Source organism: Trachymyrmex septentrionalis, unplaced genomic scaffold, assembly GCF_001594115.1.
Source record: "Trachymyrmex septentrionalis isolate Tsep2-gDNA-1 unplaced genomic scaffold, Tsep1.0 scaffold87, whole genome shotgun sequence".
Lineage (NCBI taxonomy): Eukaryota > Metazoa > Arthropoda > Insecta > Hymenoptera > Formicidae > Trachymyrmex > Trachymyrmex septentrionalis.
This window is the reverse complement of record NW_017306059.1, coordinates 3,327,138-3,352,575: the sequence shown is the minus strand read 5'-3', so window position 1 is coordinate 3,352,575 and position 25,438 is coordinate 3,327,138. Positions and strand designations below refer to the sequence as shown.

General features: G+C 34.1%; 4 protein-coding genes across 6 annotated transcripts in view; 2 read left to right on the top strand and 2 right to left on the bottom strand.

Moving 5' to 3' along the window:
• LOC108755465 (tyrosine-protein kinase Src64B) overlaps nt 1–11,563 on the bottom strand; it is a 45,086-nt gene extending 33,523 nt beyond the window's left edge. The window contains exon 1 of one of the 2 annotated variants that reach the window (XM_018498481.1): nt 11,178–11,563. The gene's annotated coding sequence lies outside the window, so the exon portion shown is untranslated. The remainder of the gene's footprint in view (nt 1–11,177) is intronic. The other variant, XM_018498480.1, reaches the window with a different exon arrangement.
• Nucleotides 11,564–12,669: 1,106 nt separating this feature from the next.
• Nucleotides 12,670–16,410, top strand: LOC108755495 (ubiquitin-conjugating enzyme E2 variant 2). The gene is made up of 4 exons (XM_018498527.1): nt 12,670–13,032; nt 14,445–14,587; nt 15,008–15,133; nt 15,213–16,410. Exons 1-4 carry the CDS (start codon nt 13,008–13,010, stop codon nt 15,351–15,353), a joined length of 435 nt encoding a protein of 144 aa, XP_018354029.1. The 5' UTR covers nt 12,670–13,007; the 3' UTR covers nt 15,354–16,410.
• A 922-nt stretch (nt 16,411–17,332) lies between these two features.
• Nucleotides 17,333–20,343, bottom strand: LOC108755272 (cytochrome c1, heme protein, mitochondrial). Its single transcript, XM_018498189.1, has 8 exons — nt 20,028–20,343; nt 19,084–19,131; nt 18,714–18,862; nt 18,511–18,643; nt 18,247–18,411; nt 17,994–18,107; nt 17,749–17,883; nt 17,333–17,673 (listed from the first exon to the last, which is right to left on the bottom strand). Exons 1-8 carry the CDS (start codon nt 20,106–20,108, stop codon nt 17,563–17,565), a joined length of 936 nt encoding a protein of 311 aa, XP_018353691.1. The 5' UTR covers nt 20,109–20,343; the 3' UTR covers nt 17,333–17,562.
• A 2,340-nt stretch (nt 20,344–22,683) lies between these two features.
• The window catches only part of LOC108755479 (protein LSM14 homolog A), a 5,114-nt gene continuing 2,359 nt past the window's right edge, over nt 22,684–25,438 (top strand). Inside the window, exons 1-3 of one of the 2 annotated variants that reach the window (XM_018498508.1) lie at nt 22,684–23,021; nt 24,563–24,717; nt 24,868–25,168. In XM_018498508.1, the coding sequence (XP_018354010.1) occupies nt 22,766–23,021; nt 24,563–24,717; nt 24,868–25,168 (712 nt within the window). In that variant the 5' untranslated portion in view covers nt 22,684–22,765. The remainder of the gene's footprint in view (nt 23,022–24,562; nt 24,718–24,867; nt 25,169–25,438) is intronic. The other variant, XM_018498509.1, reaches the window with a different exon arrangement.

The following is a 25,438-nucleotide window of genomic DNA, read 5'->3' as shown; positions in this document are numbered from 1 at the left end:
AATATAAATAAATACTATTTTTCTTAAAGTAATGGTCCACGTGACAATGGACCATGGAGTATTCGCCAAATTGGGTCATTAACCACTTTGAAGTCGTAAAGCACCGAAATAAGATCACAAGGCTTTCAACGTCGTTTAAGATGGGAGCAAACCATCCGAAGAGGGATACACTTTTTAGATAACATCGTAGATCTTCGTCTTCTTTCATTCTTTTATAATGCAGGAAATTATGTTACGTAAAGTAAATTTACGTAACAAAAATTTTCCCCAAATCTGTAGCCCTTTGAAAAGAAATATATATTCCATTTTATATTTTTATATATTTTTGAAACATTATTACAAATATATAAAATATTTTATCAAAATTATCTAGAGTAGAAAGCTAGACTTGTACTTATACGGTTTACTAAGAAAAATAAATAATGAATTATCTTCAGAAGTAACGTCAAAATGTATAACATAGTTACTGGCGTCTGTAATACTATCAGTGTTAAATATTTACAATATTATTGATCGTATGGTTTGCAACATTGATGAATTGATTTATATAGAATGGTGGTGACTCGAAATTCTCGATTCTTCGCATCGATTCTGAACATCAGTAGTAAAGAATATTCTCTACCACAAAGCAATACTGATACTCAAGAATCAAGAAATCCGAATCACCGTCAATATTCTACATCAATTCATTTATCTTAACTATACACGATCAATAATATTATCAGTATATTTGATATTGACAGTATTATATTAATCATGCAAGGTCTGTGTTTGACTTAATATAATTTATATTAATTAAAAAGCATAAATTAATTTCAAAAAACTCAAGTGACATAATTTATATAGAAAAGATTATTAAGTATATTTTAATAAAAATAATTTAATTTTGCGGATAGAGAACATTAAAAAAATTTGAATTACTACACATTTTTATTATTTTGCTCCGGAAGACTAAATTAATTGTAGTGTTATTAATAATTTTTAAAAAATATTCAAATAATTTTTATATTTCTAAGTGTGGAGTACAAAAACGAAGATTTACCAAAATGATAAAAGAAAAAGTTATGTCCATTAATTAGTGGAAAAGATTTTAGCATTAAAATCGGTATAATATGTCGCGTAATGACGTCCGTTTCAGGTCAATGCTTTATTTAAAGCATTAAAAACAATGGACGATATAGAATTACCGGCTTAACAAGTTAATATTCATGTTAATCGCAAAATAAAAGCCTCGACGTTTAGCCAAGCTCCTGACGTGACTGTGTGCATGATTTTCACGTCAGCGCTGATCGAATGTGTTAGCATTAGCGCTGAATCATTAACGAGGGGACGGACCAGCACGTATAGTATACAGATATCATGGCGCCATGAGTTCGCCGGCAAACCAGATAGAATCATTCCCCACTTCTAGGGTTGCAGAATTAACCAGGAGCACCCCCTATATACGCTTTTCTCTCTCTCTCTCTCGTGTATACACCCAGATATATTCAAACGTTACACCTACATCGTCGAAACCTCTGCTTTAAAATCAATAAACAAGGCTTAACAGCTATTTTCTTTAATTTAATCAAAATACTTTAATTAAAAGTGTTTTTTCTAATATCAAGACTTTATTACTCTCTATCTATAAAAACGTTTATATCATAATTTATTATATTTCTAGAAGAGTCGTGTAAATTATTAATACTCTTCTAAAAAGACAAATTATCATCCGTGAAAGATTATTTAAAGGAAATTATTAGCCCAAAAATGTATATACTTATCCTGATATTATAATTATTTTAATAAATTACTTAATCGTAGTAATTTCTCTATTAATTATATACATTAAAAATTATGTGTTGTGTATTACTGTTCAACAATTACAATCCTAAATAATTTAATTAATCTTAAAAAAGAAATCTATTTTCTTCGTCTTTTAATCAATGTTGTGATTTTAAGCAAATATCTATTCCGCCACATCTCTCTTATAATCCGAATTTTTTTAAAAGAATCTACTCTCTTTCCTCATCCGAATTCTCCGTTGTGTAATAAGAAATAATTTTGTTCTATGGGAAAGAAGAACATAGTGGTACTTATGTGACTACGATTTTCTCGTGAGAATCTACGTTGGCATCCACTATGTCTCAACGAAGAACATAAAAAAATAAAGAACAACACCTATTCAAGTAAGAGAATAAAAGTAGTTGGACAAGCGGTCGGATCCCACTGTCTTCCGAGGTGCAGAAACTGCGAACTTTTGACAGAGCCTCGTAAAGGAGAATCGCATCAGAACGAGAGAAGAATCTTAATTCTGTACGTTGTCGCGTCGGTTCAGTAACCGTGATTTTCTGCGATTTTAAATAACGAAAAATTCAAAGGAAAGAGAGAGAGAGAGAGAGAGAGAGAGAGAGAGAGAAATTTACAGCTTGACAATCTGCGCTTGCGTAATTATTTCGTTTTACGCGACTTTTATTGCAGCTAAAAATTTATGTATAAAGAAAAAAAGACTTAACTTAAAAAAAAGATAAACAGTTATCACGCATTCAACAAATGATTTTATTGTGCATAATTTGCAGAGCAGCTATTTGAGATTCTATCATTGCATATTAAAGTTCTAATTACGAATATGTAATGTAACGTTTTCAAATAATCAATTTAATCTGTATAACGATACGAATCTGCAATAATATTTCCAATTTTAAAATGCAATAAGAGTAACGGCAAATATATAATTAATTATTTTGTATAAATAAAAGAAATTAGAGATAAATGTCAGAGAAAAAGAGAGAGAGAGAGGGGGGGGGGAAATTTTCAGAACAAGAAATAGTAACAAAATTTGCGATATTTTTTACGCAATATTTTAACCGTTATACGTTTTCGTTTATGGGGAAAAATATCTCCTTTTTTTGTTTATACATATTAAAATTTAATCAATACCCTTCGCGAAAATAAAAGGGCAACCGTTCTACGCCTTTCACCTTGAAAGTCACACGACAATATTAGTTGTTTCAATCGCGGGATATTAATAGAACCCAATGGGACTATCAGGATTGAAGCGACAGCGTGCTAATAATACAGCCCTGCGGGATACTTATCTATTATCTCGTTATAGTCGGCATCGACTATCAAAGGAAGTATGGACTCTACAAGCACGTGAATGCGCGTATACAGGATATCCCTTTCTTCCTCTGATAAAAGTTTCCGTCTAAAATTGCAACATGCAAATAGTACACGGAATTTGCGGACGAACAGTTATCGCGAGATACCAAACGAATCACAGCACGAGTGTGATATTTCTGGAATTAATTATGATAGACTTTAGAAGGATTTCTAATATGAGGCTGTTTCCCTCAACAAGCTACAGAATTCCGTTTTATGAAGTCACTTCCTAAGTGGGCCACTTGATCCCGCTAATTAATAGCTGTATGAATCATGAATGAGAATATATACAATAGATGGAAAGAACAGTTTTGCCGAAGTATCTAAAGATTGAACTAGATATAGGTCTAAAAATAATTTTGTTATCATCAAAATAATTCTGTAGAAATTATTTTAATGGGCGCTCGAATTAATTGATGTTAAAACGTTTTGCAGCATTGTGTGTGTGTGCTCATAATGTTTGAACCTGCATAATTTTATTCAACAAAATTATTTTCAGATCTATATCTAGCAAATTTTTACATATTTTGGCAAAATCGTTTCTTTCGTGTAGATAAGAATATTTATAACCTACGATAGAATCTTTTCTCAACACAACTGATTAAGAGCATAGAAAAGAATGCATTACAAGTAACAGTCACGTAAAATAACTATGTAGTAGATGTGTGGATTATAAGATATAAAAACAAAGCGAGAGAACACGAAATGGAATTTAGAATGGACTACGAGAAAAAAGATTGAAGAAAACACTGTTCCAGGCGGCAGGAATTTTTCGCTATAGCGGGTCTCAGATATCGTAAATGCTAATGTGGCGTCAAATCGCGGGTACGGTGAAGAATAACGCCAAGATAGAAGTCGCCAAGACATTTCACAGTCGGATAGTTAGAATTGTAACGTGATTTATTATAATTTAATGTATTCATAAAATATATGCGACTGATGTGAGCGATATATGGTAACCGCATGCATCTTGCCAGACGCGTGACGAAAGTGCAAGTGAAAGACGCGACGTGAGGAGAAGATATTTCATTTTCCGTCGTCGAGCGTAAATAAAACTCGTTTCCATAAAACGTCAGGTTTATAAGGCAGCCATTCATGCGTCAGCAAGCAGCTGTTTTGGTGTATTTCATTTCGAACGTCACTCTATATAAGGAGGTTCCCTTTTCATTCAATTGTACGGTCGAAGAAACTTAATTTTAACTTTAATTTTAACTTCTAAAAATAAATAATACATTACAGTAAATAAACTTAAAAAATTAAACGCTAATATTTTCATATATTTATATAGACATATTACTAGAATCAAAATTTGAACTTGCGGAAATACATTCGTTTATAAAATGTGAAATGTGTAAAATAAATGTATAAACGGATTTAAAAATTATAAATGGATATCCATATAAATGAAAAAGAACTACATAAAAAGAATAGCCATTTATAATTGAAAATATTCCCTTGCTCAAAACTGTATAAATAATTTGTCATAAATTTCATATAACTTGATATAACGTTCTCTATAGTGTACTGTATAATTTTTTAAAAACTATTCTGTCTGCAATGAAATACGATATGGACCTAGCAAATAATGTTTAAACATTGCCAGATTATTCATCGTGTTTCCTTTGCAAAAAGGTTTTCAAAAAATCAGAAATATTATCTGCATAAATACAAATCGAAACGACGTTTCGTTTAATCCTTTTCCTTTTCATTGCTGCGCGCGGTCTCGAGCACGAAACAAATTTATCTCTACATCGCGCAACCCCTTGATTAATGTTCCACGACGATGCAATGATATCGGATATAAAATGATAACAGTCGCGTTGCATAGCAAGGTATGTGCGGGCATGGTAAAAGCTTACGATCGTTAATGCGACACGCTGATCGCCATACGTGGCGATGAACTCGTCGACCGAGGAAAACCAGCAACAATGATTTCAGGAATCTACTACCCTTAAGCGTTGTTTCTATCCCTGTCTTTATCCGGACATCCTGTATAATATTTGCAAATGTACGGTTCTTTAGATATTAATTAATGAAACAAAAGAAGATTTCGGCACATTTTATAAGCTGATTTAATTTTATCAATTGAAAGTGTTATTTTAATAAAAATATACATGGAAACATTAACTTAATATTATGTAAGAATTTTTATTGTCTCGTTTCTGACAACGGACGACGCCAGAGATACCTCACGATAGTGTCCGCTGCAATTTTTATGTGTTTTTTCTTTTGATGGCACAACCTGAAGTAATAATGAATGGAACAGTAGCTTTAAATTATCTTCTACTCTATGTGCGTGTGCGTGTGCGTGTGCGCGCGCGTGTGTGTGTGTGTGTGTGTATCAACTGTAATATTTTTAATAGATCATAATGACTTTTTCTCTCCTAACAAAAGTGATTACCATCTTCACCCTGGTTTCTGTTGAGTAACAATATGTGTGTTGTATAAATAGAAAATAAATGTAACAAAAATAAAAAGACTAAAATTATAATTTTTTCAGTAGTCAGTATTTAAATATTATTAAACTGAGAGTAATTTTTTAATTATTTTATAGAAATATTAATATGTTAAAGGCTTGTAGGAAAATAGATTAGACAATAACGCTGTCGCATTGCCAATTCAACAATTCGAGATTGCTTGAGAATGTCGAGATCCTGTTGCTGTAGCTTGAGAAAGGAGACAGCAAATTGTACGTCAGCATTGTCAGCGTTCTTCTACGAAGCGTGAGCGTAAACGAATATAGGCTCGAGACCAGTTCCATCGATTTAAGATTAACTTTAATCTCGAATCCATTTATTATTAGTATTTATCTTTTTCTAATTCTTAGCAAGATTATTTACATTGGTGGAACTTTAGTGTTAGTTGCGTGACGTAGCATTGGCCGATGCCACCGCTTACCTTTTCCCTTCATATAATATAATATGCCATAAGCGTCTCTAAAATGGCATCCCTGGCAACGACTCGGCACAAAGTCAATTTACCGCTATATACAAATAAGCCGAGAAATAAACATACACGATTTCACTACCAATACTAATAACGTTTCAGACTACCAATACAAAAGTCGCTTTAGACGCGCTGAGCGGGTAATTAACATCCGCCACAGGACAGACGACACGAATTCATTGAGAAGCAAGTAGAATTTCATCGTTAATGCGTATGGAATTCTAAGAGACATCGTTATTGAATGTCGCTGAATGAATAATATCTAATTTGTGTGCAGGGCGAGAATCGAGTATATTTTATAGAAAAATATTTCAGCTGCGCGCAAGACGTTATTTATGACGCCTTTAAGTATCTATAATAACGAACGATATGCGATGTAAAATATTGGAATAGCCATTCAACTGTTACGGCAACACACATGAAGTATGCTCACCAAAACGATCATGCACGCGTTCACGGGGAAAAAAAATAAAGCTCATATCGAAAAGAAGAGAAAAAGAGATCCAATATGTATGGAGGAGCACTCGAACCATAGAAAGAGCACTATATATTTAATACTATCGTACGAACATTTTACGCAATAATGATTGCCAGTCCCGATTGCCATAACGTCAAATAGAATAAAGGATTAAAGTAAAAAGATGCACTCTTCGTGCAGAAGAAATGATTGATAATGCTTCAAGCAGCAATAGCACATAATTCTACATAATAATACATCAGTATACAAAATCTCGTAGGTTACTATTAAAATTATCAGCAAATCTGAACATATCTCATAAAATGTATCTCATAAAATGTAAATTCTGTACATGTAAATTAGAAGTTAGAAGCGTAAAGAAAAGCAATTAAAAAATAACGAGTGCAAATTGCATGTATCGAGCGTGCGATCTTCCGACTTTCGCGAAGTTAATCAAGTTCAATTAATTGGATCCAAGTAATTGAAGATCGTTTGAGATTAAGATCAAGAAGTTTGTACGGCATTTAACATGTTAAGGAAGTTGTTGTACTGTTTCGTGTGAAACGCAGCTTCTATCAAGCGGCCAATTCGCGGTCGCCAATTTCTCACCGGACCTCCTCTTTCTCCCCCCCCTCCCCTGCCCCTCTCACTTTCCTTCTTTATCTCTCTCTTGCAAGCGATATTTATCCCACAAGGATGCACAGTGACGCGTGCAATTTCCGATGGAAGCGAGAACTCGCCGCCAACGTGATTTAAAGGTTAAGCCGAGGTTGGCCGCGCGCGCGGTCGGCCAATCGACCGTAAGGGCTCCGTGGTTAAACTTAAATCAGACCTGCATTTAAGCCGGCCTCGATCGAGCGCTTGTTACATTCAATTCTCGCCCGTGCATCTGGAGGGCCGATTAGGACATCCAATGTCCAACGACAGTTTCAGCTCTGTCTAGCTACATTTGTCAACGACGAATGAATTATCGAAATGACGTTGAGATTATATGAAAGTATCTTGACATCGATAAGAATCTGATTGTAATAAAAACAAATATCGCATATTATATCAAGTATTGTATCAAATTAAAAAAAAAAACTATTGATGTTTGTAATATAATGTCCATTACTATCAGTGTAGATGCTTAGTTTTAATCTTGGTTTAATTTACTCCTGTTTTCAATTGTTAAAATTAGAGGAAGATAAAAAAATAAATTAAATTGAGATTAAAGTTAATTCACATTGATAGAAATGGATATAGAGATAATAATGCTGGTGTAATAATCAGTGCTGGGAAAAATTAAAATAAAATCAATAGAAATATTTATTTAAAAAATGAATGTATAAAATAAAAATACTGTTTGAAATAAGTATTTTGCGTAGTAAATATATAAAAAGGCCAAATAGTATTTATTATTTACATTAACATTTACTTAAAACAAAAATATTTATTTGACATTTTACTACTCCTGGTTAAATAAATTCTTTTATTTTCTATTCTTTATTTACTATTTTCTATTTCTTAACAATATAAAATAAAAAATAATATATTGATAAAATAAAACAGAACAACATGTTGTGCTCTTGGGATACGTCCCAACAAATGATTCGGAATCCACAGAAACTGCACTCATTATATTATTTTATTAATATTTTTATGTTACAAATAGGTAATCAATGATAAGTAAATTTATTTTAAAACATGCTCGTAGAAAAACAAATTACATCTATACTTCTGTGTATCTATGAAGCATGTCCTATTTTTTATTTTGTTTTTTACTATTTTCCGTTTTAAAAGTATATCTATTAAGAAAATTAAAAAATAGAAGAAGTTATATAACAATGAAATTTCGAAATGTCTAATAAATATTTCAAGTAAATGTAAAAATAATAAATACTATTTGCCTTTTTTATATTTAACAAAATACTTTAATAATATTTTTTAAAGACGTCCTTTAAATAAATATTTCTATTAAATCCATTACAATTTTTTCCTTGCACCAAAAATATGTATTTACTATCTTCTATTTCAATTATTTTTCTCAAGTAATATTATATTTCGCTAATATACACAGAAAAATATCATTTTATTATTAAAAAAAGTGATTACTCAATTTACTTTTTTTCTTTTAACTAACAATTATCTTTAACAAAAATTATTTTCTTAATAATAAGTTTAAAATATATTTATTACATATTTTAAAAAAATTTCATTATAATGCACTTAAAACAAGAATTTATGTTTTAAAGAATATTATAAAATTTTATTGAAAAAATGACTATATATGATAACCAAGTCGAATTTGTTTTAATTTAATAATCTTGATTAAAGTATTAAATATTACTATAATCGCGATTCAAAATATGTTTCGAATAAATTTGATGCTTATGATAAATTTATAATAAATTTTTGAATGTGGGAAGTTTTGAAATACTTAAAACAACAGTAGATATTTAATATTTGACTGCAATACGTATTTTTCTCTGTGTACTGTCAGATTTGAAAAAGACTATGCTACATTTTTAATTGTTTCATTTAATGTTGTGTGTATTGCAACTATATACAGACAGAATGTATTAAAGAAACGAACTGAGTGTTTCAAATAATAAATTCTATATTTTAAAGTCCAGATTTTTTTCAGATTTTTAATATTCTACATTCTTTTCTAAATAATAATTATACATCAATTAAGTATATATAAGAAAAAGCTCAACTACGTCAAAGTTAGATATAACTGAAATAATAACAATAAATCACACATATGTATATGTCGCGTGGTAATGCGGCGAGCATATAGATAAGAGGATGCTATTTTATTTCGAGGTATATATTTCGACGAGATTTAAATTCTATCTTGCGTTACCTTATTTCTTATATATTTGTCAGCGGTATAAAATGCAAATTTAGGCTTAAAAAGTTAATAAAATATCGACACTTACAATACTCTTCCATTTACGCGATTAAGTGCTCCGTAAACTATCGGCCAAATTCGAATGCACATAAATTACGGTTAACGCAAGAAAGCCATGTCGGTCTCAGACACATAATGTAGAGGATAAAACAATCCTTCCTCGAGGAGGGCTTCTCCTTCGGATGCGATTAGCCGGTTACGCCCTTCTGATAGGAAAACAAAGCCTGCTTCGAAAGGGTCCTTCCCTCATTTTCCACGAGTTACTAATAGTTACAGCGAACACACAGGTATGGTCAAAACATACAAACGAGAATTGACGATTGTAGATTCTTCATAATTTTAACGATCACGTGAATGCACTGATCAATGGCTAATAATCGATGCAATAACAGCCAATCGTGTTGCTATGCAATGACATCAATATCAATAGCAACCTAATATAAAGGATGAGCACGTTTCTGATGTTCTTGATATTATTTAAAGAATATTTTTATGCATCATCGAATCAGGTAGTTAAAAAAAAATTTTAAGACTTTATTTTAAGATAACTGCTCGATTAAACATTTATTAGCTAAATATTTTCAAATAAAAATATTACGTAAAGTAATCATCTTCAATTTTTTCGGAATAATTTTTGTACATCTTTGCATTACGTGCCTTTTGGGTTCTTTCCACCACGGTCTCGGTAATTATCGCCTTTAATGGAGGTTTCTTTTTAAGACAGCTGCTGATGTAAAAAGCTGTTAACTAAATATTTTACTTTGTGCAAAGTAATCATTTTCAATTTTCTCGAAATAGTCTTCTTCTCTTCTCTTTTTTTTTTTCGCTCCTTTCCGCCACTTTCGATAATTATCACGTTTAATGGGGGTTTCTTTATCGAGAGATAGTCAATAATGACATCTGCCAAACGTTGTACGGATAACAATACCAAGGACATCTCACGTCTATTTCTATCACTGTAAATTAACTTTAACCTTAGTTTAATTTTTACTCTTCATCCTTTTTCTAATTTTTAGAAACCAGAGAAAAATAATAGAGAGTCAATTGAATCAAGATGAAAATAAAACTATTATTAGCAGAACTGCTAATTAGCATTAGCAGAAACATCTCAAGGTGTTTTGTACGAACGTCCGTTCAAGATATTAAAAAAATCTCATTACTTTATCACGAAACCGATCGCACTTATTCGTTATCATTTGCAAGTGTGGTAATAACGTGATAGTAACAACGATCAATGTCAGGAACGTCCCCCATCGCGTATAAATGTAACGCCCCCATGCAAGCGAGACGCTGTCTCTCTCTCTCTCTCTCTCTCTCCTCCCCCCTCCCTCTACCTTTCTCTCTCTTGTTCGCGATCGAAAACAACAGATCCGACGTCGCCTAATGGAGAGAGTACCACCGATTTACCGTACTTCGCCTTCGCGTCGCTCGTCCGAGGGTCGACAATTCGTCGGGAATTGAACAGTTCCGGCGGGCACGAAGGACGAAATCCGGAGACTCGTTCGGACCTCGTGCCGAGCGAAGGGTCAATGGCGTATTTACGTTTGTTTATTATGATGATGGTTCTTCCGGGAAGCTGGAGTCATTGGAAAGCCGGCGTTCCTCCTTTCGCAATCGCGACATTTGCGACAACAACGACGACGACGACGTCATCGACGATAAAGAACCGAGTACCTCCGCACCAGCCGCGGAATCAAAACACAAACACGATAAAACCGTTATCGGTTATATACTCACCGTTCCTCGCGTTGTCCTCTGCTCCTCTTCCACCGCGTGTCTCCTCCGTCTCTTCACGGCCGTGCCACCCCGCGGGTAATCCACGGCGACGCTGGACGCGTACGAGACCCAGGACTCCGGGAATGTCGATTGTGGGGTAGGCTAGTGATTGTCCGTCGTCGTACAGCGCGTCTTTACCGCGAGCACGAAACCGACGGCCACACGGCGCATCGCGCGCGCACGACGCTCGACGAGATGCACCCACGGAACGCGAACTGACAGCTATCGCGCGCCGTTCATTATCGGAGGGGATGAGAGAAGAGAACCACCTTCACCTGCGCTCGCGCCGCTCACGACTGCTCCGCTTCTCCGCTACTCTGTTCTTGCTAGTTGCTCTTGCGCGCGACCGGCCGGCAACCAACGGCCACCAACGGCGCCGATACACACCGCACTACCGCACACCGCACGCTGCCCTCCCGCAAACCGATTCGCTCTTCGTTACTCTTCGTCACCTTCGCGGGGCACCGCCAATACTGCCAGCACTGCCTCGCGTTCGACCAATCGATGTCTCGCTATTGCGATTCTCGTTTGCAACTCCGCCATAACGTTCCGCCATATGATTAGGCGCGCCGAAGTTTGAAAATACAATTTCTTTTCTTTGAGGAATAAAAGAAGATGGAATGAAGGCGAATAGCTATTGCTTTATTATTATTACGACTTAGATGTTACGAAACATTTCATTTTATTATTTGTCTCGGGAAAATATGTGCCCTACATTCAAATGAGAATTCATTCCTCTGAAGTAAGTTCTCGATAAAATATAGAGATTACTTTGTCGTTATTGAATAATTTCACGAACCTAATTAATTGTTGAAAATATTTATTGAATGATAAATTGAAACTTTTTCAATGAAACGAACTGATGCACAATAGAAATAATTATATATGAAAAAAATATCAAAATCGGATTTAATTATTATGATAATCAGCCTAGATTTACCTTTTGTTTAAAAAAAAAAAAAATATATATATATATATATACGTTTTCTAAAGAAACTTGTGAATATTGATTTTTAAAATTTGTAGAAGTAAGTTGCTGATTGACGGAAAATTTCTAATGACAGTTTCATATTAGCTTATAAAATTTAGAGTAAATTTCTAATGAATCTAACCAGTCAATAACAGATTTTAGTGGATCTCCTGTCGCATTTAATGTCGCGTGATTCAGACGGCAGTGAAAGCGAGAAGTGAAGAAAGTGTAGACTGTAGACTAGACGATAGAACTGTCTTCGTCAGTGGTAGAACTACGAATGGAGCGACGCAAATCGTCAAATCTGGGATGCGTTAATCCACTTTGGCGCTTACAGCACTCACGAGAATTCTTTATCCTTGTTCAACATTCGGTAAGCAACAAGGATGAAATGATTTCGTAATCGGTCGCGGGCGTAAAGGCCGTAAAGTAGAACGCTCCTCCGGTGGCGAGGCGCGTGCGATTCACCCACGAACAACGAACGCGACGGACGTGATCTAGAGAGCGACTAGTCCGTGGAGAAAACGGGCGATCTCTCGCGCGGAGCGGAGCGCGGAGCGGAGGTTGGCTGAATTCTCTCGCGGAGCGGAGTGTATTTTCGTTTATCGGGTGGACACGGCCGACACGGCGCACACACGCTTCCCTTTGGTCGCAGCGCGCCGGATTATCGCTGAACGTCCGACGGGTGATGAGAAGCTCGCGCCGCAGTTAAAAAGACCGCGCCAAGCTCACGTGAGTGACTCGCCCGCGTACGGTGCACGTTCGCCCCGCTGTACTTTAGGGGGAAAAAAAATACAGTTCCTCGCCAGAAATACGAGATCATGGCGGTGCCCAACAGCGGTGTAGGTGAGTTATTTGATTTGAACGGCCTGTAAACATCCGGATAGATTCTCCTCCTCGTTTCTCTCCCTTTTAATCGGATAATGAGACCCCCGAGGTGGGACGATGCGACGATTGTCGGACCCGGCACTCTCGTGCTATGTGAATTGACAGGATGGCAAGGATACCGCGAGCCGCTCGTATTTCTCGTGTAACGAGTCATCGAGACGGTAGACATCCGTCGTGAGTCGGTATTATCCTCCCGCGGTATCGCGCACTCTTCTCGGAACTCCCGATGACTCGAAAATCGCAACGGCGAAAAGGTTAACCATGCTCAAATCCTACCCTCGTGCCCATAACCTGTATCGGCGCGAATATCGCGCGGGTACGTTTCAGCTGTTATGATCGTATTATAATTATTATGTTAATAAATCCAACGCTATAACATATATGCAACGCGACAAATCTTGTCTTTAAAAATAGAATTGCGATCTTTAAGTTTATTTATTTAGAATCTAGATTTAACGAATGATATGATGATATAAGATTATATATTTATTAGATTATACACTTGACTATAAGTATAAAGCACTCTGAAAAATTGACGTAAACGTTTTATATCTAACGAAAAATAAGTTAAAGTTATGTTGACAAATAATAAGTATTATACCTGTGCCTTTCGGGTATACAATATTTATTTGTATGACAATTTAATATATTATTTTCCTTTGATTTTATTATTGCTAGTATTCTTTTGAAGGAGTAATTTGAGGATATTTTATATTTATGATCAAGTATGTTATTCCATACAATACTTCTCTGAGGGATATTCTGGGAAATGAAAATGTCTTCAGAATGTAAGAAGTTAGGCCATAAGAAAGATCTGTGATTAAGATATTTCTTGGAGATTGTATTATTTAGGATAGAATTCAAGGATTTCAGAGACTCTCTTTATAATTTCTTAATTTCTAGCTTATAAACCAAATATAGAGATGAGGCTCAAGGTCAAATCAGTGTTAATTACAGCCATATTCTAATATAGGATGGTTTACAAGAGACACAGATACAATGAATCATTACTCTTTATGAGCTTTCTACAATAAGTCATTACCTAAGCTTAAGTCTGAAGCTGTAAGAAATTGACTAATCACAGTCAAATGTTAGAAGAATAATCAACTATTGATGAATTTCTTACAGTTTAAGATTTAAAGCTTAGGTAATAGTTTATTGTAGAAAGTGCATTATTATTTGCCAATGATAAACAAAGATGAAGTGACACTGTCTTTTGCTGAAAAATACCAATACACTATTAATTCTTAAAATCTAATTTACATTATATATAGATAGATTTTCAATATTGACGGTATATGTCTGACTACAATTTACAAATTGATTGCTCTTATACCAAGCCATACATTACCCTTCAAATCCTGTTTCAGTTATGCCCCGAAACTTTCGACTCCTAGAGGAGCTGGAACAGGGCCAGAAAGGTGTGGGTGATGGCACAATCAGTTGGGGCCTGGAAAACGACGATGACATGACCCTCACGCATTGGACTGGTATGATAATTGGACCACCTAGGGTAAGATATCTTTTACTAGTGTAGTGTTGTCATCGTTGCGCTAACACGAATCTGTATCATCTTTTTATGTTACTTTTTATAGGATATAAATTTGCTTTCAAGAAAATTTAAATACAAATAATCTACATTGCGATATACTTATGTTAAATATATGCATTTTTGACTTTTCTTACATCAATATCAGATAAAATTTCCGTGACGCTTAAATGAATAATTGTTATAAAAGTTATAAAACAATTTTTATAAAAGTTTGAGTATTAATAACATTTGTATATATTATATTGTTAAAATATTCATGTATTGGAACAAAAATATAACTGTAGGAATTAATTGCATCAAAATATGATACTACAAAAATATTAAAGTTTAATTTTTTGAAATATTTTTTGAAATATGTAATTAATATGTCATATCTTTTAGACACCATATGAAAATAGGATGTATAGTTTGAAAATTGACTGTGGTCAAAGATATCCAGACGATGCCCCTAATGTAAGATTTTTAAGCAGAATCAATATGAATTGCATTAACAGTGCCACTGGAGCTGTAAGTATACAAAATTGCAGTGTACATTTATATTAAGACAAAGAACATATGTACTTAGAATATGAAATTTTCATACAAGGTGGATAATCGCAGCGTTCCGGTCCTTGCAAAATGGCAACGAGAGTACACAATTAAAACAGTTCTTCAAGAACTCCGTCGTTTGATGACGTTGAAGGAAAATATGAAACTTTCTCAGCCTCCGGAAGGCAGCACTTTTTAGCCTAACCGTATAAACAGAGATATCTTCCTTTTTGCAATAGCATGAGGCGAGATTTAATAAAGGTACCAAATAATATTAAAAGGGTGCCCGCTGAAAATATATGTTAAAAAAGAAATAAAAAAAACACGAAAAAAAACAGCTTTGTGAAAGAAAGGAGGTAATAGCTTGGAAAGTTGAATGAGTGTATCGAGTTCATGTATAGATTAGATAGAAAAAAATGATAAAAATGCATTTGTCAAGCACAGCTGGTTCTTTGTCGGAATTTTTCACTAAAAGTAGTATTTTCCTGGAACCCCGATTTCATTGCATATAACTACATCATATTCGCGCATGAGATAATCCAACAAGGATGCGAATTGATTTAAGAAAACTTTACTCCAGCTTTTCAAGCTAGTACAATGTAAAGCGGAAAAAATCCATATTTTGAATCTTAAAAAACTGGAGACACAGTCTATGTAATAAAAATGAATAATCAGTAAGAATAACTTATGCCTTTAAAGTTTTTTAATGAGAGAAGAAGAGTGTAACGTCTGGTATTGCCGTTATAAGATTTCTTTTTCGTTATAAGAATTTTTTTTTTCTCTTCTGTTTGCGCGCAAGTGCCATTTCATCTCTTGCAGAGGTGTCTCTCTCACTCAATGCTGCGGTAGAAAATTTATGAATTTTGGACCATCGTAAATCTGTATGTCTATTTTACTTTTCCGTGCTGCATATACTGTTGTAAACAAGCGATTTACAATGAAATAACGTACATGTCTGAGAAATTATGTCCTTAAAAAAACGGCCTCTCTCTCTTTCACGCTAAACGAATTGCGTTTCGTAATTGATGAGGAGACGTCGCTTTGTAATCGAAGCATGCGTAAATTTGATTTGTAATATCTCGTAATATAGCGAACAATATATACAATGCTGCATGGTAAAGTACATCAATGTATGAAGCATCGTGTGAATGGTGAGATCTTTTAGTCGATATCATATTTAGACATATTGAAAGTATACTACTTACCAATGTGTATTTGATTATTAAAACAACAGGATTATAAAGTATGCAGATAAATAATGCTTACTGTTTGACCCAAAAGCTTCATGATTGATGTATTATGTGAATATTAATTTTGTTATAATTCTCCGAATCATATCTAATTCCTAACATTACTTTGTAAAGTACAGGTTGCGTATTATAATAAAATCAGTTTATTTTAATCTTTAGTGCAATCACACAACTATAAATTCATGGATGGTTGCTGAAAATCGAATTATATGCAGTCTATTAATGATTGATGATGTTTAAGTAAATATGTTCCAGGAAGAAAATAATTGTTATTACAATGTCATCTCAAGATTTACATTATTCAATTAATCGAAAGGATGTTTTATATCTAAAGTTCCACCAAAGTAGATTTTGAAATATCTCCACGTTTGATTGTATAAATATTTTCTAATTACCCGAACGAAAATTATATATACCTCTTTATCCGCTTTGCATTTCAGTATTACACTATCGATAATATAATAGTGTAATTTATAAATCATCCTATTAAAAGAATAACAAGTTATAGCTCCATGTGGACGAAAACAAGCTTAAGGAGAATAAAGTGATTTCCTTAGAAGCGTTTCCTATGTTTTTTACCCATATGTTAACGACTTTTTTTTAACTTTTGAATAAATCGTTGCTTTATTGAAATTAAATGACTTCGTAACATATTCAGACTTTTGCAGATATTTTATCCTTAATCTTTGAAAATGAGTTGGATGAAAAACTTTTAATTGAAATAATTTGTGCAAAAAAAATATTGCATAATCACATAATAAAAATTAAAAACTTACCAATCATAAATAAGAATGATATATTCAGTCAGTTAAAATATATATCCTTTTTGTCTTGTAGACTTAAATATTGTGTCCATAAATATTCTATCATTTTGTGAGTTGCTTAAGATTGTAAATAAATCATGTCTCATCAAGGGAGTGGACATTACTTATGTTTAACAATTTATTTAAATCAGACGATGACTCCATTTGGTATAACTATGTACAATGTTTAATTTAATAAATTTTGGTAGTGATGACAAATTGACAGTTCGTCAAATATATGAATACGTTTAAATCTTCAGAGAGGAGCCACAACTTGCCGGATACATTGTTTAAATTGCGAAACTACATTCTGATACCAGCACAAAAGCTAACATCACGGCGTCAATTCAAGTGGCTAACGATATTTTTTGGGAACAAACATTAGTTTTGTACTCTTTATAGTCGACCACTTTTGTCGCTTAAAGTAGTATGCAGTAACAAAGAGAATTGTAAGTATTCCAAGACCCTATAAATAATTAACATTAAAATAATTAGATAAAATGATAAAGTAAAATAAAATTCGCAGTGATATTCAGTTCACCTTAATAGTCATTTGTTTTCGTTCATCAAATTCATGATTGGCAGTCCACATTAGGAATGTGGTAATATCTTTTGATACTTGAGAAGCAGTTGCTGGAGTACCATCTTCATATTCTAAGACTTCGTTATAAATAGCCTATACGAAGGAATAGAATTGATTTATTATTTTTATTATTATTAATGGGTGTACCAAGTTCAGTCGCTAATTGTATCGGTTTCAATATAAAAAAAATATAAATAACTCACCTGTGCCATACCAATGGCACCACCTGGAAAATATGGATTGAAGTATTGTCCTTCTCTTAAAGTTATACCAGCTGGTGCATCACAATATCCAGTTAGCAAAGAAAAAACGTAGTTCTGAAATATATGTAAAATATATTTTTAATTAAATTGTAGTACTAATAGAAGTATTTTTATCACAAATTTTAATGGAAATCGATTAAAAATTTAATTTTTTGATTGCACAAATTCTATATATTATTAAAAATTTACTTGCCTCTCCATTGTGCCTGGCATTTATTATGTAAGATAAATCAGGTGGATAAGCACCATTGTTCGATGCCCTGGCAGCTTCTTCATTCGGATATGGAGATGGCACGTAATCATACAATTTTCCTGGACGTTTATAATACTCTCCTACTTCGTTAGGGCCATCTTCTACCTGTATCACATTGAAGTTTATTACTATATTAAATTTTATATTTTATACAATTATAAACATAGGAGATATTTCTCATAGTAATATTATAAAAGATGATACCATGACTTCTTCCGCGAGAGCTTTGGCTTCTGCTTCGGTATGAGTAACATCAATAAGATGACGGTATGCCACGTATTGCAAACTGTGACAAGCTGCACACACATTCTTGTAGACCTCCCATCCTCGTCGCATGCTACAAGATTACATTAATGACAACAGTAACACATATGCATAATTCATTGTTAGTATTTAAGAATTATTACCTAGCATGATCTAATGAATTGAACCATCCATAAAAATCCCACTTATACGTTGGAGGATGAGCTATCAATTCACCAGCTCTTACTGAGCTATCTAAAGCATAGATGAAGGCACTGATGCCTCCAGCAGTTACTCCTAAGCATGTTAATAACTGTAATTAAAAATGTTACAAATAAGTTTTATCATTTTTTTTACAATATAATTTATATAATATTGTCACATATTATATAACATTATTGTATATTGAAAATATAAAGTAAAATTATAGTCTATTCTAACTTACTAACACATGCAGTTTGAAGGAACACAAAATTGATTCTGATATTAAAGAATATGGTTGGGATATCTCTTTGCTAAATTAAGTTTACATACCATTTTTCGACTCCTAGGCCATTCTTTTATAGTAGAAAAATTACTCGTCTGCAAAAACAAAATTTAAAGTTTAGGTATAAAAAGTTTAACATATTCCCCACAATGGGAACAAACCTATTTGCAATGTTACTCTATATGTATCCTTCATATTTCTATTTTCTTCCTTCCTTCATATACAATTAATTTGATTTTACTACAATTATTAAAAAATTTTAAAATACATCTCTTTTAATTATTTAACAAAATATGTATTTCTTATTTATATACCATTAAAATAATTGTTACAAAATATTCACAAGAGATATATCTTTTGTATATCAAATACAAATCGAATAATGTCTATCTAATATATAGTTATTCAAGTTAAAGATTAATATATATTCTTATAAATCTTAATATGATATAATCAAGTAAAAAAGAATATACTTAATCAATTGTTAACTGTTGAGCATAAGTACATTCTTTAATCTTAATTTAACACTAACAATTGACAGCATAATTGTTTACAATTAGGCGATAAAATTCATGCATACAAATTTGTTGTGACAGCGCTCGCGAATATACAATCACTTGTGCCACTGGCCGCGAACAATGCATTGGTAACGCATGTTTGATATCATGGCAGCATCCCGGATTTTCTCGGTATCGCTTACTATTACATAACATCTGTTGAAGTGTCGTCGAAATCGTTATCGCGTTGACGTCGCGTGCCTTCAGGCTCTTCGCAGGTGTCCCGACGTGCGAAAACATTCCACGGGGAACGATATCGCCGAGAAAGGAGTGACATTAGCAGCCGACAGTCTTCTGTCCTCAACGCGAGGCCGCGGGTCAATATTGGTTAACATCAAGTATGTTGACATGAACGCTACGACGCTGCGAGGATTTTCGCAAGGAAACGCATGTAGTTATTTGGAAGCGTCGGATATTCGCGTTTATTTACTTACCTGGCCGATCAACGTGCCATAATTCGGTTTTAGAAGACCCGACTTACAAATCCGACCTAACGTCGCCGCCATGTTGGACATAGGTGCAATGCGTGAAGGGTTATGCTAGTCAGTGTACGGTCCGCTGAACGTTGATGGACGACTGTCGAAGAATTAGTCTCGTGACTGTTGCAAAATTCCTCCCGTGATTATTCTGATTTTTCGGAACGGTTGCGAGGGCCTGAGAGCAAGATAAAATATCAGTGAACAGAACACCAAATATCAATGAAAACGACTTCAGTCGGCGCCGTCGGCGGGCCTGCGCAGGTTCGCCAACATTGCGACATGAACGATCACACTATCACACATTTAAACTTGAATAGGCACGATCGTCTGCGTTTATAATATACGGAATTTTTGTATTTAAATTCACATGTATGTCATATTTTTATTATATTTACGTTACCATATTAAATTATATTTATATTATATTTATGATTACACTACACTAAATTAGTGTACATTTAAAAAAGGGCTTTATATATAAAAAATATATATATCTATACTCAACTTTAATAACGAAATCATTTATGTATATTCTGTTAAATAACGATATTATTATTGAATATTTATAGTTGTTCAAAATATCTCGGTTTAACTTACCTACTATTTATTTTTTCCATTTCTTGACTTTTTATGTGCGAATTTATTGATGCCAGAATTGGTAGTGTAGACTAATATTAACTGTTATTTTTATCATTAAAAGAATATTAAAAGATAATTTTACGAGAGTTAATTTAACTCGAATATATATAGATCTGGATCGTTTATAAAGTCATATTAATATTATAATTTATTATTATATTAAATAATTCGTAGAGCATCTGAAGATCAATTTAAGGAAGCCTTAAATATAAGGCCTGACTATATGAATACGGGCATTAATAAATTTTTATGATTTATTATTATCCATGTATAATATGTAATATATGATATGTTCCTACGAATTACATATTATGAGTATTATTGACTATACGGATTGAAAATACGGTTTTATAGAAGTATGCAATACCATTGCGCCGTGTAATATTTACGAGACACATTTGAGTAATAAATATAAGATCTGACTATGAATACATAAGGCTATGTGCATAATAGAAGGAATAAGGAATTAGGAATAAAGAATAAACACGATTTCAACCTATCAGAAATCATGTATTTCGATTTCTGATAGATTAAAATCGTTTATTTTTTATTCCCAATTCCTTATTCCTTTTATTGTGCGCAGGACAACATATTCATAGTCAACCGTATTCATAGTCCTTCTTTATTTTAAAGATAGAGGAAGCTTTCATGAAGGATTCCTCGATTCTCTAAAGCCTTCTTATTTCATAAATGGATTTCAAGTCTACCTTCTCGAAGGAAGGAATATTTTAGGGATTTTAGTAACCTACTGAAGGCAGCATGTCATAATATACAATATATGCAAACCTAATATCGTGAATTACGAATAATAAAGATTATAAAGGTATTGTTGATTAAATAAAATCGTGATTAAGCATTTTGCAACAATAATGGACAAAAGTAAAATTAATAGCGATTGGACGCACTCAGTGCGCACTGATGTACATTAAAACCACCATACATACACAAAGTAACGTAAATATATGTTTATAAATAAACATAAAAATCGATTAAATCGTGAAATACTCAATACATTTCATTGCTATTAGGTAAAATATGTATTTCATAATTCGAGATATTTGCATTTTATTTTTATACTATTTATAAAATTAAATCAGTGTACAGCGGCTTTAATATGCATCAGTGCTTCCAGTCGAATTCACCATAATGCTTATTATACGAAAAAAGAGAAAATACTTTTGCCAACAGATTATTTCCGAAAAAAAGCTATCGAAAATAAAAAGACCGGTGTGACAAAATAAATTTGGAGTTTGCTTGGTTATGAAAACTGCACCTCCTCAAGGAAACTCCTTTGAGAAAAGGAAGCCAATAAGGTTTCTTATTTGGTCAAGGAAAGTTTATGAAACGTGAAATGAGGAACAAGGAATCCTCATTCTTCAAGGAAGGACTATGAATACGGGTATAATACTCATATTCATAGTCAGGCCTTATATTTAAGACTTCCTTAAATTTATCTTTAGATACTCTACGAATTATTTCATTGGCTGCTGAGCATCTAAAAGTAAATTTAAGGAAGCTTTAAGTACAAGATCTGACTATGAATACGGGCATATAACTCAGGCATAATGAAAAGAATAAGGAGTAACAGATTTTAACCTATCAGAAACTGGATACATCGGAATATTATAGTTCCTGATATGTTGAAATCTGTTACTCCTTGCTGCTTATTCCTTTCATTGTATCTGAATTATTATTCCATTGCAGGCTAATCGGATTAATTGAAACAGTTGCTAATTGCAGTAATTACCAATAATTATTCCTGGGCCCGACACTGTCGTTAAGAGTTACATAAGAGGATCCTGATATATTTATGGATATATCTCATTTATTGTACAATTTTTTCAAACATATATATCGATTGGTTAAAAAAGCTCTCCAATCTCCATAAATTCTCTGCCTTGTAGTCCATCAGTACCCTTAAAAAAAAATTTGTAATCATACAAATTAAATAATACCTTTTATTATATACATACTCCTGCGAAGCGTCGGAAATATTTTCGCTATTTGAGGATAACCCCGGAGCCTGGAGGGCGCGCGAGTGAACATTCGGGCGCATGCGCCGCGCGTCGTTGGCACTCTTGGCAAGTAGTCCGCCGCCGACCATTGCTGTCAGCTGGACGATTTCGTCAGATGGTGTCGTGAATCCCGTAAAATCACATCGATCGGAGCGCGACGGAGTCAGAGTCAAGATGAGCGGTGGTATGCCAGAGCTGGGCTCGAAGATCAGCTTGATCTCGAAGGCGGATATTCGTTATGAGGGTCGTTTGTTCACCGTCGATCCACAGGAATGCACGATTGCCTTGGCTAACGGTGAGTAGTACGGCGGAAATCCAAGATGGACTCCCGTCGCACCGTATTCACCGTGCTGTCCCGCCGCCGCTACTGCCGCCACTATCGCCGCCGAGATTCTCGTATCCCACGTTTCTCTCGTTATCCACTTCGCGAGATCGTTCGCCCGATCGATCGGCTGGAGTCCCCGTGACCGGTGGCAACGTCGCCGAGCCTCCCTGTTTTCGTGTCACTGGGCGCGAGAACCTTTATATGATTCGTTACGTTCGCGTTGTCGCGAACAAACGTAGAGGTCATATCTCCGTAACTCCGTAAAAAGTCCGCTCCGGAAAGCTGCTCCGAAATGCACGAATTCAGAGTCCCATCCGGACTGTCTGATGATGCCGTTCCACCGGCTTCATGCCGACCGCGTCGTCGAGTCGCGTACCGATGCATGGAGAATCTTTTTGGAGAAAGTCGCCGACACCCGTGATTCAGCGGCATCGCGCGTTGCAAAACAACCGGGGTCGCGGCGACCTGTAATCCCATTGTAACGTATGTTTCTCGAACAGTCGATATCGGAGCTCCATTGGCCCTAATTTCCGTTGAGACGATCCATCAATCACGCCAATGCGTCGCGTTTTGATCCGCACATTTGGCGCAAACGCCGAGTGCCGGAACTCTGTTACGGATCGCTTGATCTACGTGAGATTATGTCGTGGTTTCGCGGTTAGCAATCATCGAAGTTACCGGACGAAAATCGAGTCGTCCTAAATCGTTGAAATTTTCACGATGTTAGTAATAGGTTATCGATATATAGGATATGGTCAACGCGATGTTGCAAACGCTTTGAAACGTTTTTTAATTGGTTAGTTTGTAAAATTTTTTCTTCTAATTGCTCCATCAAACGCTTCAAAGCATTTGTAGCGAAACTTTGACCACAGCCACAGTAATAGATAAATCTGGCAATTCCAAAATTCTAATATTCAACAAATACAAGTTCGCCGTATAATACTTTACGGGTACTTTAAGAATTTAAGTGATTATCTGCTAGTACGTTATATTAATGCTAAGGATGTAATTTTGAATTTAGGTTTGGTATGTATAACGTTTGTATGGAATGTTTGTCTCTTTCTTCTGTCGAATGTTTACATGTCCTTGTCTCCTTGTCCCCTTGGTTTTGCTGAATAGATAATGACTTTAGAGAATATTTCAGTTAGGAACAAATATTATTCTTGGAAATGTACTACTGGAGTCTCATATCAAAGACACATACAAATATAAAATTCCTCTTTCCATGATATTGATTAATGTATTAAAAAAAAATAGATACTGCACAAATTTATTTTCTACAATAAATGAATGCAACCTAAATATTAGTACTGTTAATATAAAGAATTTGAATACTAGAGGTGTTTATTTTTTTATCTATTTTATTTCAAGTATTAATAAACAAATAAAGATCTATTTAATTAAAACTTATTTAATAATCTAATAAGGATTTAATTAATTTAATAGAAAATTGTAATGGTGAATCTTTAATTACGAAACAGTTTGAAATAACTAATTTGTTACTTTTATAGTGCGTTCCTTTGGTACGGAAGATCGAGAAACTCAACTTCCTGTGGCACCACAAAATCAAGTATATGAGTACATTCTGTTTCGCGGATCAGACATCAAAGACATCAGAGTCGTCAACAATGTTAGTTCTATCCCCAACGATCCGGCTATCGTGCAGGTAATTATTAAATTTTTATATTCTTTGTACAGGAATGTGTTTTAAATTTAACAGAATGCAAATGTAATTAATAGGACCTAAAAATGAAATCAATTACAATATGTTAAATATTGATGAATTTTAGCTGATTTTAATTTTCATTGTTTGTAGATGACAGTGCAGCCATCTATGGGTCAGCAGTCGTATCAACCACAGCCTAGCTATGCTCATCCGATGATGGGCCAGATGGGCCCGATGGGTGGCCAATATGGAGCCCCCTATGGCATGGGTATGGGAGCCATGGGCCCGGTAATGGGAATGCCAACTGCAGCTAGAGATCCTCGCGGAGCAATGAATAAACAGCCAAGTGAGTTGAGCTTGGGTTCTGCTGAACCCAATGCCATCTCTATCCCAAACTCACTGCCAACGGCCAATATCGACCCATTACCAAAAGATCAATCTCTGGAAGATGGTAACTGTTTTTGCTATGAAATATCCTTTGCCTTGCTGGCATGCTTGTTGCTGCTCCTGTTTTGGTAATGCTTTTCTCTATTGCGTTTTACGCTCTCAGAAAATGGCATAAATTGTTATGCATTCTGGAATACGTAATGATATATTTTGATATCTTTTTAAATACATTATTTATAATTAAAATTATAGTAACAAATTTGTAATTATTCTATTAATAAAAGTCTACTTACTGTCTTTTTTGCACACTTACGTAGATTTGTAATCTTGCAAT